This window comes from Cryptomeria japonica, chromosome 5 (genome assembly GCF_030272615.1).
Source record: "Cryptomeria japonica chromosome 5, Sugi_1.0, whole genome shotgun sequence".
NCBI classification, from domain to species: domain Eukaryota; kingdom Viridiplantae; phylum Streptophyta; class Pinopsida; order Cupressales; family Cupressaceae; genus Cryptomeria; species Cryptomeria japonica.
Genome location: NC_081409.1, coordinates 168980065 through 168996227, shown reverse-complemented (window position 1 = coordinate 168996227; position 16163 = coordinate 168980065). Strand labels below are relative to the sequence as shown.

General features: G+C 35.4%; 1 protein-coding gene across 4 annotated transcripts in view; it reads left to right on the top strand.

Moving 5' to 3' along the window:
- LOC131041142 (phosphatidylinositol 3-kinase, root isoform) overlaps positions 1-12050 on the top strand; it is a 160077-nt gene extending 148027 nt beyond the window's left edge. For all 4 annotated transcript variants that reach the window (XM_057974121.1, XM_057974122.2, XM_057974123.2 and 1 more), the window contains exons 17-19: positions 6162-6305; positions 11383-11530; positions 11652-12050. In XM_057974121.1, coding sequence (XP_057830104.1) covers positions 6162-6305; positions 11383-11530; positions 11652-11789 — 430 coding nt within the window. In that variant the 3' untranslated portion in view covers positions 11790-12050. The remainder of the gene's footprint in view (positions 1-6161; positions 6306-11382; positions 11531-11651) is intronic.
- Positions 12051-16163: the final 4113 nt, after the last annotated feature.

Sequence of the window (16163 nt, the reverse complement as noted above, 5' to 3'; positions counted from 1 at the left end):
CATCAGCTCCTTTCATTTCAGCATTTCTTTCTTCCCTTTTCCTCTGCAATCTGTTAGGATAGGTTTAGAAGTAGAATTTGGAGCGTTGAGTTGGTTCAACACCTGCAGTTGGATTGAGAAGGAAGCCGACCTTCTTTGGAGATTCAATCACATTGCGCAAGATCCCACACTTCTAAGTTGTTTCCATGTTTCACGAGGTTGTTGAGTTGATAGATCAGCAAGGGTGCAAAATTTTGTGACAACAGTCTCCAAAACATATCAACCCCAATGTTTTCCCCTACTGGAGTTTCTGAATATTTGAACTCAAAACTGAACCTGTAACATAGATAGTCTCTATATGGGCCCTATTGTCTCATTGTTGTGATTCAAACCTCTATAGGGTAACAACTTGATAAACATTTTCCACTCTTTATTACTGCAGTTTGGATAAAAATTTTAGTTCTAGAAATTATGATGTGTCTCTTTCCAAGTTACTAGGTTCGCTTGTCTAGAGCCCCTAACATGGACCAGGTCTGCATGGGTCTTGGTTCACATTGGGTTCATGACTGGTTTGGACAGGGTTCACCCCAGGGGCCTTGGGTTCCCTGAGGTGAATCATGTCCAGACTTGGGTGAACCCAGGCATGAACCCTGATGAACCTAGGTTCGCCGACTGGGTTAAGTCATAGACTTTTAAACATTAAAAAAATAATTTTTTTTACCTTTTTAAAGCAAAAAACCCTAATCCGCCCCTTGCTAAATACATTTGAAACCTAAAACTTCATTCACTCATCTATTCTCCCTTGGTTTCATTTTGGCATTTTGAAGGGCAAGTGATTATTTTCAAAGGAGATTGTTCGTGGAGTGCTTGATGAAGGTGGAGAGCTTGTGCAAAGGAGATTCAAGCACGTAAGGTAAGCATTTATCCCTATTCTTTGATCTTTTAACTAATGTTTTCAAGTTTTTGAAGAATTTTTTCAAGTTTCTTTTTAATTTTTAATTTGTTTTTTCCTATTTAAAAATGTTTAATTTCTTATGATAGCAAAAAAAAAAGTGGCAACAAGTTCGAGTTCAATGGGTGGGGGTTACAAGACTCAAAACTAAAAATTTAAAGTTGATAGAGGATCTCCTTTATGAAATTATACTACAATGCATCAACAACTTCCAGGAGGTGGGGGATATGAATGGACTTGTAATTTTTGTAAAACCAATTATAGGTGCTCGTATTATCGAGTGAAACGTCACTTTTGTGGCCTTGCTGGGAAAGGGATTAAAAAGTGTGTAGGGCTAGATATGAAAGGGTTGTCTGCAGCACAAATAGCAGCATTCATTAGAGAACACGAAGACACTGATCAAGCTATAGCAAGAGAAAAACTAAGAGCTAATCCAGCTGCAAGCAAAACACCAACAACTTTACTTGATGATCATACATTACTAGAAAAGGCCCCCCATCACCATTTCTTGGAGATACCTGCTATGCAAGATGAAGTTGAAGTAGAAAATCCTCTTCTTTCCCACGAAAGAGGCCCATTGGACAAAGCATTCAAAATGGAATCAAGAGATATTGTAGACAAAAAATTGCACGTTGCCTCTATGCCAATGGTCTTCCTTTCAACTTGGTAAGATCACCATATTGGCGAGAGATGGTGATGGCAATCAATAATGCACCTACTGGTTTCACAAGTCCTGGGTATGAAAAGGTGCGCACCACCTTATTGGCAAGAGAGAAGAATTTTGTAGAGCGATTATTGAAACCGATTAGAGATTCTTGGGTTGAATCGGGTGTTTCTATTGTTTCTGATGGATGGAATAATTGCAAAAACCATCCATTGATAAATGTTATTGCAGTGTCCCCCAAAGGGGCAATGTTTTTGAGGGCAGTTGATTGTGAGGAGAAGATCAACGATGCAAAATTCATTTCCAAAATCCTCTTTGATTCCATAGATATGGTGGGACATGAAAATGTTGTCCAAGTCATCATAGACAATGCAAAGGTTTGTAGGGTTGCTGGTGCTTTGGTTGAACAAAGATATTCACACATTTTTTGGACACCATGCACCATACACTCGCTCAACATGGTGATGCAAGCAATTGGCACTCAAATAGAGTGGGTGAAGGATATCTACTGAGAGGGTGAGGAGATCCAAATGTTTGTGACAAACCACCATATGTCACAAGCCATTTTCAGGAGCTTCGCAAGGTTGGAATTGCTAAAGGTAAATATAATTTATCTATTTAATTTTATTTATGCCATGTTTAATTTTATTTTATATTTTAAAAAATGGGTTATTGACATATTTTTTACATGAACTTAGGTTGCTGAGACCTGATTTGCATCACATACAATAGTGCCGAGTCATCTTTTGAAGGTGAAAGAGGCATTGAGTGCCATGGTTATTACTAATTAGTAATTAGTAACCAATGGAGTATTTGGAAGCAATCAAATTCAGTGAGGGCTGAAAAGGTTAGGTCATTGATCTTGAATCTCAATTGGTGGGATAATATGGAATATGTATTGAATTTCACTGAGCCTATCATGAGTATGCTTAGGTATACTGATATAGATGCAGCATGTTTATGGGAAGTCTATGATGGCATGGACACCATGATTGAAAAAATCAAAGTCATAATAGCAAAAAGAGACAAAGACCCCCAAGAAGCATTTTTCAAAAAGGTTGAACAAATCATTCGTCATCGATGGAACAAGATGACCACACCATTGCACCTCCTTGCACATGCTTTATCTCCCATGTACTATAGCAATGAAGTACTTTCTTTGTCAAGGGGAATTAAACCATATAGAGATTCCGAAGTTGCTACTGGGTACAAGTGGGCATTTGCTAGACTCTACAGTGATCCTGAAGTGGTGGAAAGTGTTAGGAAAGAGTTTGGTTTGTTTATCTTAGGAAGAAGTCATAGTCCTTGTGCCATTAATGACCAATCCAAAATGGATGGAGTTACATGGTGTTACCTCCATACCTCTTGCAATCAAGATACTATCACAAGTAAGTTTTTTTATTTTTAAATATTAATATTTGTATTGTAGACTTTAGCTTTTAAGTTTTTAACATTCTTTAATTTATTTTGCATTTTTTTAATTTTAAGTTTTGTTGGTTTTCTCTCCAATTTCAATATGTTGCAAGTTCTTTCGTTGCTGAATGGAATTGGAGTACATACTCCTTTATCCACTTTGTGAAGCGCAATTGGTTGGCTTCAAAAAGAGCAAAAGACTTGGTTTATATTCATTCCAATTTGTGTCTTCTAACACATAACGGACAACAATACAAGGAAGGGGCAATGAAGCTTTGGGATGTAACCCCTAAGTGTACCAATTGGATGCAATTGTTGATGATCTGGTTAGAGTCACTTTAAATGATGATGATGTGATACCTACAACTGATGGAGCTAGTGGGAGTGGCACTTGTTTGGGTTCAAATGATTTTGAATTTGAACTTGGAGAAAATGATGATGATCTTAATCTAGATCCTTTTTATGATTGATGAACATTGAAGATAGAAGACAATTATTATTTCTTATCGTCAATTTTGTAATTGTAATGCTTTTCATTTGAATCATGAACTGGACATATATGAATCTATGATACATTGATATATATTATATGGCATATGAGTATATGACATAATTGATATTATTGAAATTCTGAACTATCAATTAAAATGGCATTTGGCATTGATCAATGATGAAGTAGCATACTATTAAATGTATTTAGATTTGTAATTTTGTATATTTTTAAAAATTGTTGCTTATATATATATATATATATATGGATGAACCCAACCCACAAACCCAAAAGGCAAACAACGTTTTGCCCGAACCCACGAATCAGGTTCGCGTCCTCGAACCCGCTCCTGAACCTGAACCGGTAATTTAGGTCTCTATGCATTGTATATTCTTGTGAAAATAGTCTCCTCAGAATGTATTCAACCTAGGTGTAGAATAATCTAAGATTCATAGAAGAGTTGAAACAATAAAACATTTGTAGTTCAAGATGTATAGTTGAAAATGCAATTTGTGATTACGAATGCAAGTACTAAATAGCAATTTGCTTTATAATGGTATGGCATGATTCCTTGTGTGTGTTTGAAGGTTCCATTCTCACATTTAATTCCTTTTGCTTGAATCTGAATATTCACAAAAGTTTCATTGACATTTGATACCATGATTCCACGACTTTTTTAATGGTTAAAAATCTTTTTTTTTTTTCAAACATTAAGTTATATGGATATATCTTCATAGATTTGGCATGAGAAATTTAATTTTGTGGTTTGCCATCGCAAGCTATGCTTATGTTCAAATAGCATACTCTAGGGTAAAATTAATTATGCATTTCTTTTTCTAGATTGAATAACTATACCAAAACTATTGATAGGGATGTCATATTCAAATCAAAGAAGCAAACATCTGGAAAAAATCGCGATTATACCCGATTAATCGGGAGTCGGGGTTTTGCTGATTTTTTCCCCCAAAAAATCGGAATTAATCGGTCAACCTTGGTCAATGATTTTTCTGAAAAAATCGTAAAGAAAACGTGAAAAAAACGTTATTTAAATGCATAAAAAATCGTGGAAAAAAACACATAACCTAAACGGCACGAAAACCCTATATGACGCTTGTTTTTCATTTAACAGAGTCAAGGGCAAATGGAAATTTCTTTGTGCAAGTCGAGGGCAGACGCAGGGATCCATGAATTTACTAGAGCTGACTGCAAGCTGCGATTTATTTGCCGGGTTACCCTATATTACAGACTAAATTCATTTTTTGTAATATAGTCTATCACAGTTTTTGTAACATTACAGAAAATGAATTTAGTCTATCACAAATTAGATATAATTATTACAAATTAATATATTTTATTTGTGATAGACTAAATTAATTTTCTGTAATATATGTATTATCTATTACAGTATCATTACCAATGTAATAGATAATAAATATATTACAGAAAATTAATATAGATAGTCTATCACAAATATAGACTGTATTATCTTACTGTAATATAGATAGACTAAATTATTACAGTAATATAGAGTCTAGATAGACTAAATCATGACTGTATTGTCTATCTAAATTACTGTGATAGACAATTCACAATACAGTCATATATTACTTTCATATTAGATAGACTAAATCACCTCATATATTACAGTCATATATTACTATATTTTATTTAGATAGTCATCTATTACAGTAATACAGTAATATATGACTGTAATAGATAGATTTTTTTATTTTATCTAGAGAGTCATCTGTTAATCTATTAATAGATGTCTGTAAATAAAATACGGTAATATAGATAGAGAATACAATCATATGATATATTACAGTATCTAAAATAATACTATATTATTTAAAAAATGCATACAGTCATATGTCCACAACTTGGAATAAAAACCCTTGTTTGGACCAGTATCAAATGCATGGTAAAAGAAATAGACTAGATAGGAAAATTAAGCTTAAAAGTCAAGTGGAAGACTAAAATTAAACTTCAGTGTGTGGTTGAAGGGAACCATACCCTAAATACAAGCAGGGGCATATCCCAAGGTGACAAAAGGCAGTGACTTCTAGCTTATGCAATTCATTTTAGGCTGTCGCCAAACTACCTAGTGATAAACTTGACTAAAGCTCTCTCTAGTCAACAAAGTAGGCTTGAATAAGTTATGAATATAAAGATTTTCATCAATATGAATATAAACAACGAAAATCTATTTTCTACAATTCATGTGTTGAAGTGTCTATTTTATTTGCCTACAATATCTCTATGCTATGGAAATGCCCTTAAATATATAAAAAAAGTAGTTTTTGATTGTTTTTCTGCAATTTTTTACCTTTTTTTGTAAATCGGATTTTTTCCTGATTTTTTCCCTATTTTTTCAAAAAATCTTGTAGTTTTGTCTTGCTGATTAATTCCCCAAACGATTAATGCTTCACTGATTCAAATAGCATGCTCTATGGTAGAATTATTTGTGCAGCTCCTTTTGTATGTTTAAATAAGTTTACCAAAACTATTTATATTAATGGAATACAATAGCTAGTTAGTTTATGGATAATGGGATTACATTGTCTTATTGTTCTCCGTTTCTCATTGCATGTTATAATTATACAGAGTATTTCCTTACGTGAAATGTCTACTTCAAATGCTGATTTTGAATCATGTTCTTCCAGGCATCTTGATAACCTTCTTCTAAGGGATGATGGGCGCCTTTTCCATGTTGATTTTGGATACATTCTTGGACGTGACCCCAAACATTTTCCACCACCCATGAAGCTGTGCAAGGAAATGGTAGAAGCAATGGGTGGAGCAGAAAGGTGTTAATTTTTCTTTCTTCCAACCAGAGCTTATAAGTAATATTTTTCTAAACAGTGAAAAGGAATGAATGAATCCAATGGGGAATAATAGAATTAATGGGTTGCAGCTTTGTTTAAATTCAAGCTTCTGAGAGTGAATGCAAATATATAGTGTTGGGACATTTACATGGGCTCAAAAAAGGTATGGATGGCAGCCATTTGATGTCACTAGAAAAACTTGTTCCTCAGTTTGTTTACAATTCTTTTTGAGGAAGAGGGAAGGTGTGTTTCTTGTAAAATGACTCTGGTGATTTAATATGCACTCAAACATAAAAAAGCATCCAAAGAATAGTGAATTCCAAAGAGACAAATGTTTCCCAATCTTCCCACTTTGTATGATCCCATTGGCCCATCTATTGCCATTACCACAAGAAAAATATCCTTGGTTTGGAAGGCACTTATCTCATGTACTCTCTGAACATGGTATACCATTGGTAAACACTGTGAATTCACTAATTTTGAACAATAATAGGTTCCTCAACACTTGGGCAGACGACACATATTTCGCTTGTTTGGCTCATGTTAATAACTTGATGAAGAGAGTGAGAAGAACAAAACTAAAATCATGTATGTTGCAAATTTTACAGTTGAAGTTACAACTTCTATCACTGAGGGTTTTCCTATCAAATCCGAAAGTGGTACTAGAAAGAAAAGAAACAATAATAAGGGATACAATGTGCATCTATACAGAAGATTTATTAGTTGATTAAATGAGAAAAGGAGTAGTCGGTGCTAGTTGCTGTTATGGATCTCCATAAAAATCTATGGGGACAACACTCTAAATTGCTAGAACCCGGGTATACGTGAAAGCAAATATCAAGAAAAAGTTCAAAAGTAAAATAACACTCAAACGATGCATGGGAAAGACCTAGAAATGTAACAGAAGTATGGTAAATATGATGTTGTGTACATAGCACCCTTTCACAGCAGATGAATGGGTTACCTATCTTCTTTATCTTTTGTCTTTCTCTTGATCTATACTGCCTTCATGTGTATGTATATAATAATATATTCATACAATTTAGCAGAATGAAATAAGCATTATGGAAGTTGAAATAGTTGCTCTTCCATGGGTGACTCTTCACCTTTTGTTGTCTATGGCTGAGCCACATCAAAATGTAGCTCCACCCAACTAAGGATGGGGTTAGAGTATCCTATTGATACTTGGTGACAAATGGAAATTTAGTTTCTGCAGTGTGGACTGCAGGTAGCTGGGACCGCTGTGAATCCTCTGATGTATCCTGCATAAGATTTGGTGCGATCCTGAGATAACATGTTGTGTTCAAACTTCTTAGATTTTCCTGCACTGCTAGAGTTAATGGCGCTGTACATGGTGGAGCATGGGGTAGAGCTTGTCTTGTTAGAATGTACACTCGGTGATACCATGGAACATAGGAGGTTATTTTGCCTTACTGCATACCAAAGAAGATATTTGGGCATTACCACAGTCCATCAGATTGGGCTTGAAGGTAAGCTGATGGTAGACTTTGAGCAGCAACTTAGATCAATCGCTTGTACTAATAGTGTGACCTGACTTAAATTTAAAATTATCTTATCCAGCTACAATACATGAAGGATTTCTCTAGTCATTATCTTCTGTTGAAACTTGAAAGAACTAGAAGTTTTGAGGTTATTTTCATGGTGTTGCATTTTGTAGAGTTTTTGGGAATAATTTGTGTATGTTTTTCAATTACAAACAGCTTATTCTAGGAAACTCTATATAGAACTAAATTATTTTTAGAACTTAGTGAGGGTTTGAGCAGGGCCCACACCCCTTACAATATGTCCACTGTGGAACCTTACAATTTAACATGTGGGCATACCATTCCAACTATCGCTCTAGAATCTGTGGGTATACACTCTTTAACTTTTGCTTCCCCCGAGGAGATACTGCTGCACTCTTCAGCTTGTACAGGGATACTGCTCCAACTTCTGTAGGGATACCATTCCACTTGCATGCACACTGGTGCTAAGATGTCACTTTTGGGGCTTCAACTTGGGTCTCCATCATGACAACCCTATGGCTTTGCCATTTGACCACAACTCCTTTCACACAGAACTGAATCATTATACAAATTTCAACCATTGCTGATGATACGTTGATATAGTCACAGAGTAAACAACCATTGCTGACAATATATGTAAATAGTATTTGACCATTGCTAAAAATCTTGGTAAAGGACTGCCACATATGATGACGTGTAGGGGCAATAATGACTTTAGACATTTCCAGGTATATAATCTATAGTATGGAATAGAGATATTTCTCCAGGAACCTTATGGAGGCCAAGGATTTCTGATTTGATCTTCTGTGAGATCTTCTAAACCAGATTTTTCTCTAACTTTTTTACATTGGCCTAGCCCTTCAGTTAGTCTATTTTATGGCAATATGTGTTGCTCATGTATAGTTAAATGTTTATAATATTTGAATATTTGATTTTTTATTCATAAATGTTGAAATATTTATATTTCTCTGATATAAATAATATTCTTATTACTTTTTCTGTATTTTGATGTTTTCCTGAGCTACTCTATCATGTTTTTTGAAAAATTAGCATGCCTGTTTCTGTCTGCATTTCCTGGCAACCATAAGCCATACTTTTTTTCTGATAAGTGAAAATTATATTACAATTATAAAAAGATGGAAATGTATACGTCAGGATAAACCAGCACAACATTGCTAAAACTACAGATCTTCAGCATTCTTAGACATAGTTTGTAAAAGAAAACCTAGCTCCCACATAACAATACAAGAAAGACAGACGACAGACTAGATCAGGAGGAATAAATAGCAATATTTATGATAGAACTACATATCCAATGTCATTCATTGTTATGGATAACAAAAAGAAAAGTAAAAAATTGAGAGGTCTACTTATCGTTGTTACGAGCTGCTGTTTCAGGCTGTGTCTTGTCAGGCTAGAGTTCTTCGGGTTCTGTTTTAATATTTGAGGAGACAGTTGTGCATATTAGAGGAGGTGGGACTTGTTTCAGCTCTTGTGTGTTTAATTAGGAGTTGGAGATACATCCAACTGAAAATCAGAGGAAGCTAAAGCTTTCCCGCCTTTGCTTACTGAAGAAGTAACATTTAGGGCCTGCCCTTCTAGGAACTATTGGAGTAATTCAAATGATTTACTTCTGTTGAGATTTCAACTGTGCATTGTGATAGGATATAAGGGTGATCATTTGAGCTTTCCATGCGATCTACTGATTGAGGGTGGCCTGGGTATTGCAAGTAGTAACATTTGAAAGGAAGCTGCAGGAGTACTCAACTCTTCAGTTACTATTACATTGCATTAGGAGGCTCTAATAAAGTTGGTGTAGCTAACTGTGCGGACAATTAATTATGAACAGAAATAATGTCTCGACTATTAACATGGATGTATCTAACATGTGATGATTAACACACAGCTATCTTTCTCTTATTACTAAAATTGGTTAATGTCATGACATCTAAAACATAACATTTATTTTTTATTACGTCTCTCGTTTCGTTGAGGCATGCTCCCTTTTTGTAACTAAAATTCTTCTCCCAAAATAGGATTATCTATATTGCTCTCTCACGGATAAGCTACTATTGGTCTAATTCCAGCAGAAGTTAGGTTACGAATGTGAATATCTTTAATGCAATTGGGAACTTTACAATTTCCTCTGGGAACTTTCTGCCTAAACTAGTTAAATCCTTCTAACCCTTCTCTGACAGCAAATAATTACTAATGCATAACTTTACTATGAAAATATGCTAGTTTTTCTAGTTCAAAGAGAAACTATTTCTTCTCCACAAATCCATCTTACCATCCTACCAAATCATGTGAAGTTGTAGACTCTTCTTATTGTTTCCTATGTTACATATGTAAATAACTTTTCTAGCCATCTTTATATCTAAGTACCACAAATGAATCATGCCATCTTTACATTCACAAGCTAATTTGCTAAACTCATCATGGACAAGTTTTGCCATCCATTTTAGCATTCCTGGAAGCTGACCAGTGAAGTGCTATGCTCACGTGACAAGCATCCTCAACTCAAGCTAAAAGAACCCCGCTTCAAAAGAAGTAGCATCAACGCTGTAATCATGCAAACATAGTAAAGTTTCATTTAATTTCAGAAACAAATATACTGCTGTTAACCGGACACTCCAGGACATCCAAAATGCATTGTGGTCAGAGAAGCAACAAGAGGAGTGACCTGCATTCTTTCCATTTAAATCCTCGAAGCCTTCAATCTTTCACTTCAGCTCTCTAGCCAGTAGTCACTAATTGTTCTTATGGAGCTACCTGACTGGTCCCATTGATGCAAATCTATTGCTTCCTATCTAACCTTAAATCGCATAGTGGCACTGAAACCACAATTTGGTCGTGCAGAATGCATTCCCAGGGTTATGCAAATAATGCCACCTCTACAACAGAGTTTTTTCTATCACAAGTCATTCATACTGACCGCACTGTTTCGTCCTGTATAACTCTGAGCCAATTTAGATCTTTACAGTTTTAAATTTTTAATCTGGTCACCCATCACATAACATAAATTCCTGATCTCAACTCTCATCACCAGCCAGAAACCTTGACACTGCAATCATTTCCATTTCTCCTCTCCTAATCCCAGTTTAATCATGGCTATTCGGATACTTTTCTCAGATGCATCTACTGGTGCAGTCGATAAAGACTACTGGGAAGGCATACAGGATGGTATGTGAGGAAAAACATCTACTGGCCAAAGGGACCAAGGGTAGTTGTGAACCTTTAGCTATTATATGAAAGTAATCGGACTTCTACCTTTTTGCTAAAAATATAAATTGTTTGTATTCGTAATGGATATCAGATGGAAGTGTCTGTGAATAATTTAATAGATACTCAGAAATAATTTGCTTGTTGAATGTTTGATCAATATATAATTCAGTGTATGTTTTTCCAAGCAATTACTGTTGTAGAAATTGAAGACAAAGTGTGAAAAATTATATAGTTTTGACCATGGCCGTAGTCTGTAAGGGATTTCGAACTTATCACAAGAAATATTGATTTTGGCGTTCTGTTTGCAGCCAATACTATGGAAAATTCAAATCATATTGCTGCGAGGCGTACAATATTCTCAGGAAATCTAGTAACCTTATCCTCAATCTATTCTACTTAATGGCTGGAGCAGGCATTCCTGATATCGCTTCTGATCCAGAGAGAGGAATTCTCAAGGTATGTCAATATGTTTCTTCATTTTTTAAAGGGTACTTTATGGGCATTAAACTTGACACACTTTTTATTCTTCTATGTGCCAGTTCATATTCAACTCTTCTAATTAACATTTACTGAACAGCTCCAAGAAAAGTTCCGTTTGGACCTTGATGACGAGGCCTCAATCCAATTCTTTCAGGCTCTCATAAATGATAGTGTCAGCGCATTGTTCCCACAAATGGTGGAGACAATACATCGATGGGCTCAGTACTGGCGATGAGGATAAAGCCCTATATTGTAATCATAGAAACTTCACCTCTCTAACAAATATTGCCTTCCATTTGATTATAATTAGAGATGGTCTTGTACGTAAATCCCAATATTAATGGTCCCGGCGTCGATTGGAGGCTTGCATTATCCTATTGCTTGCGTCCATCTAGAATACACATTTGATTATATTTATTAATTAAAAATTAGAATACAGTTTATTTTTTATTTTCATTTAATTAATAAATATAGTCAAATTTCATCCTGATGTTTAGGTATAAATTGCTATCTATTTGGATACATTTTGACCTTTCAAAATAAAATATGTTTAGAAATCAAATCAGATGGTCATATTACAAGAATTTTTAGCATTTAAATTTAGAAGCAAATATAATAGAATAAAAAAAAATAATGTCTGCAAGACCAAAGATAATTTATGGAACAACAGATCTTCACATTTTCGCTTTTCAAGCATTGATCTTCTGCTATTCAATTTGATAATGAATTCTTTCATTTTCTCAACGATCTCCTCATTGAATAAATCTTAAAATAAAATTGATGCTAAATTAATTATATACTTGACATAGATGCCATTGTAAGTTTTATATTAAAAAATTAAATATTTTTATTTTTTATTTTTATTTATTTTTGTTTCCACTATCCCAACTATGAAAAAAAATACGACGTCTCTCTTCCCATACTTATTTTAGCCTTTTCCACCTATTTGTTGTGTTGATGATATAGTAGCTTTGGTCGGACTCCTTCTTGGCCGCCAAAGTTAACTTAATTGTCTAAGTGGCCTTCGACCTTAGACAATTACATGAGTCGTCACTTATCAACAAAATAATCATATGTCGACTTGTCTTGTGTGATTTAATTAACTTATATTAACTTTAGCAATTCATTATTGAATCGGTTTGTGTTTTGACCGATATGCAAGTAATTAATATAATACTTCTAAAGGAGCCGACTCTTGACTAAAGTCCACCACCCTTTGAAAGGATGCATTGCTCTATGAAGGTAGCCGACCCTTGGAGTATATTTCATCAGCTGATATAAATAAAACTCCATCCCGTCTCCCCCTGTATTGACGATTATTACATCAGATCGCAGATACATACAGGTAGATAAACATTACATACAGTTTGAGTTCATTCCATAGCAAACTATAGACATCTGCAAGCCACTGTGGGCGGAAGTTCAGAGATCTTGTTGGTGTGACTATACAGCGTAGTTGCACAAAACAAAGCGTCGAAAAGCGAGGTTAGGAGTGGTGATATCGCCGAGGTCATCCATGGTTAAGTCACTGGAGGCAACGGGAAAAAGGCACCGTTGCACTCGATCTCCAGTCGATCTTCTTCCTTGTTCAATTTGAGCCTTCCGGCCATGAAGTCGTAGAAAACCAGCATTTGGCTGAGCGCCTTCACGTAGCTGTCAACGACCTCCTCGAAAGTCATGGCGGAAGGTGGCTACTACTCTTGGACCGTCAATGGCAGCAGCCAATAGGCATGGGCATGCATTCAATGAAACAGTTGTAATCCAGATTTGAATGCGCGACCGTATTGTAGTTGAATGAAGGTGAGGTGGAGGAGCATGGGTGCGTAAATAATTATGATTCCCGCGGAGAGCAAAGTTACGACAAAAAGACAGCATGTTGCGATTACATAATCGGTAAGTTATAGACGACAATCATCTGCACACAAACATAACCGTAATCCTATTGAAAAGTGACAGAGGTGAAAAACAATAAAAGATGGTGATTGGTTTAACATAAAAGACGTCACCTAACATCGACAAGGAAATTTTTATGAAGGCACAAATGACTTGAAGTCATAATAGCCGATTCTATTATTGTGAAGTGCTCCGTCAAAGGTTGTGGATCATGTTAATAAACATACAGAGAAACTCATGAGCAAATCGACTTCTCCAACAATGACTACAAAAGGTTTTGACTGCATATTAAAAGGAATGGATGACGTTAGTGAATCATGAACGTGTATGGAATAAACAAATGAGGTTGATATAGGTTATCACTATGTTGTGGTAATATTAAGAACAATTATCAGTAACAACAATCATCAAAAGGCAACCCCAATAACGAATGAAATGTTGAAAATAAAGTATTATGAACAATGATTGACTCCTGTAAAAGTGATTGAAGTTAGTGCATCTTTTTGTCGGTAAACACAAACAACAGTTAATATTTAGCACAATATTAAGGATCTGCGACTAAGGTGAAACGAAGATTCAGAACAATGATGATAAGTATCAACAATGAAGCCGTCAGTATTTTTGATGATTGCCCTTTATATGATTGTTGCTGGAAATAATCGCAAGTCTTGGAAACTAAATAATACTATATCTGGAGTGATTTCTTTATCATAGAAAGTGATTATGGTTGATGTGCAGCGATTAAGTTTTTCATAAAGAAAACAATATTATTAAAGAGAATCAATTTGTATATTCATATACATGAAATCCATGAAATGGATTATGGAGAGTAATGATTTTATGAAAGGCAATGAAGCACAGATCAATTACACAGGCAGTGATTGAAATAGCAATTTCAGTATAAGATATTTATATATATTCAGATACATACATTGAAACATGTCTGAATATATATACACTTCCGACATATACTGGAAATAAATGAGAAGCAAACATTGACAGGTCCTCCCGAGAATGTCTGTGATCATGTTATGGCTGCAACCCGAGCATTGAGCAAGGGCGATTGAAAGAAAAAAAAAAGCATACAAAGTTATTGAAAGTCTTGATGCTTGGAAGCTTCTTCGAGAAAGGGATAATGTGCCAGATATGCTGAAGTTTAAAATTCGTAAAGAAGCTCTGAGAATCTATTTATTCACCTATACCTCATGTTGTGGTTCTCTAAGCTTAGATCAACTTACAACCATGTAGCACAAGTACATAGCATGGTGAGTAAGATGATGATTGTAGAAAAACTTCATGCAAGTTGGGACAAGCCTTGGCGGTACAGTTTGCTGAGAAATTGTCGGTTCTCATTGATAGTAATGAGAGAGCTTTTGATGCTCGAAAAGGAGGTGGATTAGAAAGACCTCTAGCTGTTGTGGAATATATATACTGGTCATATACTCCCAGCAAACTTAAACTCAGTCAGGGACTTGTGTCATACTGTATCAAGCATTTCAATTCATCTATGGTGAAGGTTCGCTAGGTCTGGTGTAGACTTGAAAAACGCTTAAATGCAACATTTGAAGAGATTCTGATTTAAAACGAGATAAGTATTTCATGATGTTCATGAATTTTTTGTGAGGCTATTAATTCATGCAATCATATTCGAATGGTGATTCATGCGTGCTTCTAATATTGGTATTTCTCTTCAAGATAGTTTAGTTCTATAAACTATTATTAATAATGGTCTTGGATCTAGCATTTTCAGTTGTATGTGGATCAAACCAAATGATGAGTCTCTTGGAGCAAGATATCTTCCATGATTGGGACCATGTAACTAGGGTACGCTTCTATGATAGAGGGAGCAACTAAGAGGATGTGCTTCGGTTGACATCCAAGGATCTTGGTTGATATCTGGTTTAGAGGGAGTGGATCATGTCGAGATGGTTTCTCTAGTGATTTGTTAAAGGACTATAATTCATGGGATGGAGTCTCATGTATGTAGGCTAGAAGGCCTTATGCTGACTCCTAGTTCATGATATTCTTGGATAGATGGATACTTGGTGAGCTTGGAATACACCAAGAGTGATGCAGACTTCAACCTTGTATTTCATGATAGGTCAAAGCACGTGGAGATCAAGTATCACTATGTTAGAGATATGGAAGAAAGGAATACTATTCAGTTGAGATACATTAGCATTGATGAGCAGACAGTAGACATTCTCACCAAGTTTCTCTCCAGAATAAAGTTTGTGTACTTTCGAGGTAAGCTTGCCAGTATGGTGGAGAATGATGCCCTAGTTGAGATTGAGTCTCAACATCTCTGATTTGTTTATATTTTTGTACTAATGTATTCTTCTTTTTATAAGATGTTTAGAGTGTAAACTCTTGTTAATGCATTTCTCTCCACCCTTTGATATGGTTCATGGTGGATGTCATACGTGTGACGCCATGACAACATCACGTGAGAGAGTCCGTGATGATTTTCTTGTACTTGTGTGTTTACCCTTTGGATGAGCCATGGTGAATATCATTGTGAGGTGATGATCTCACAATGATGAACACTTGTGCATCTCACCATCATTGTGAGGTGACGATCTCACAATAATGGTTGATATCACGTGAGGTGATATCTATGAATAAATCGTAATGGTGGATATCACGTGAGGTGATATCTATGGATATGCCATAATGGTTGATATCATGTGAACATCCACTATCAATAATCCACACA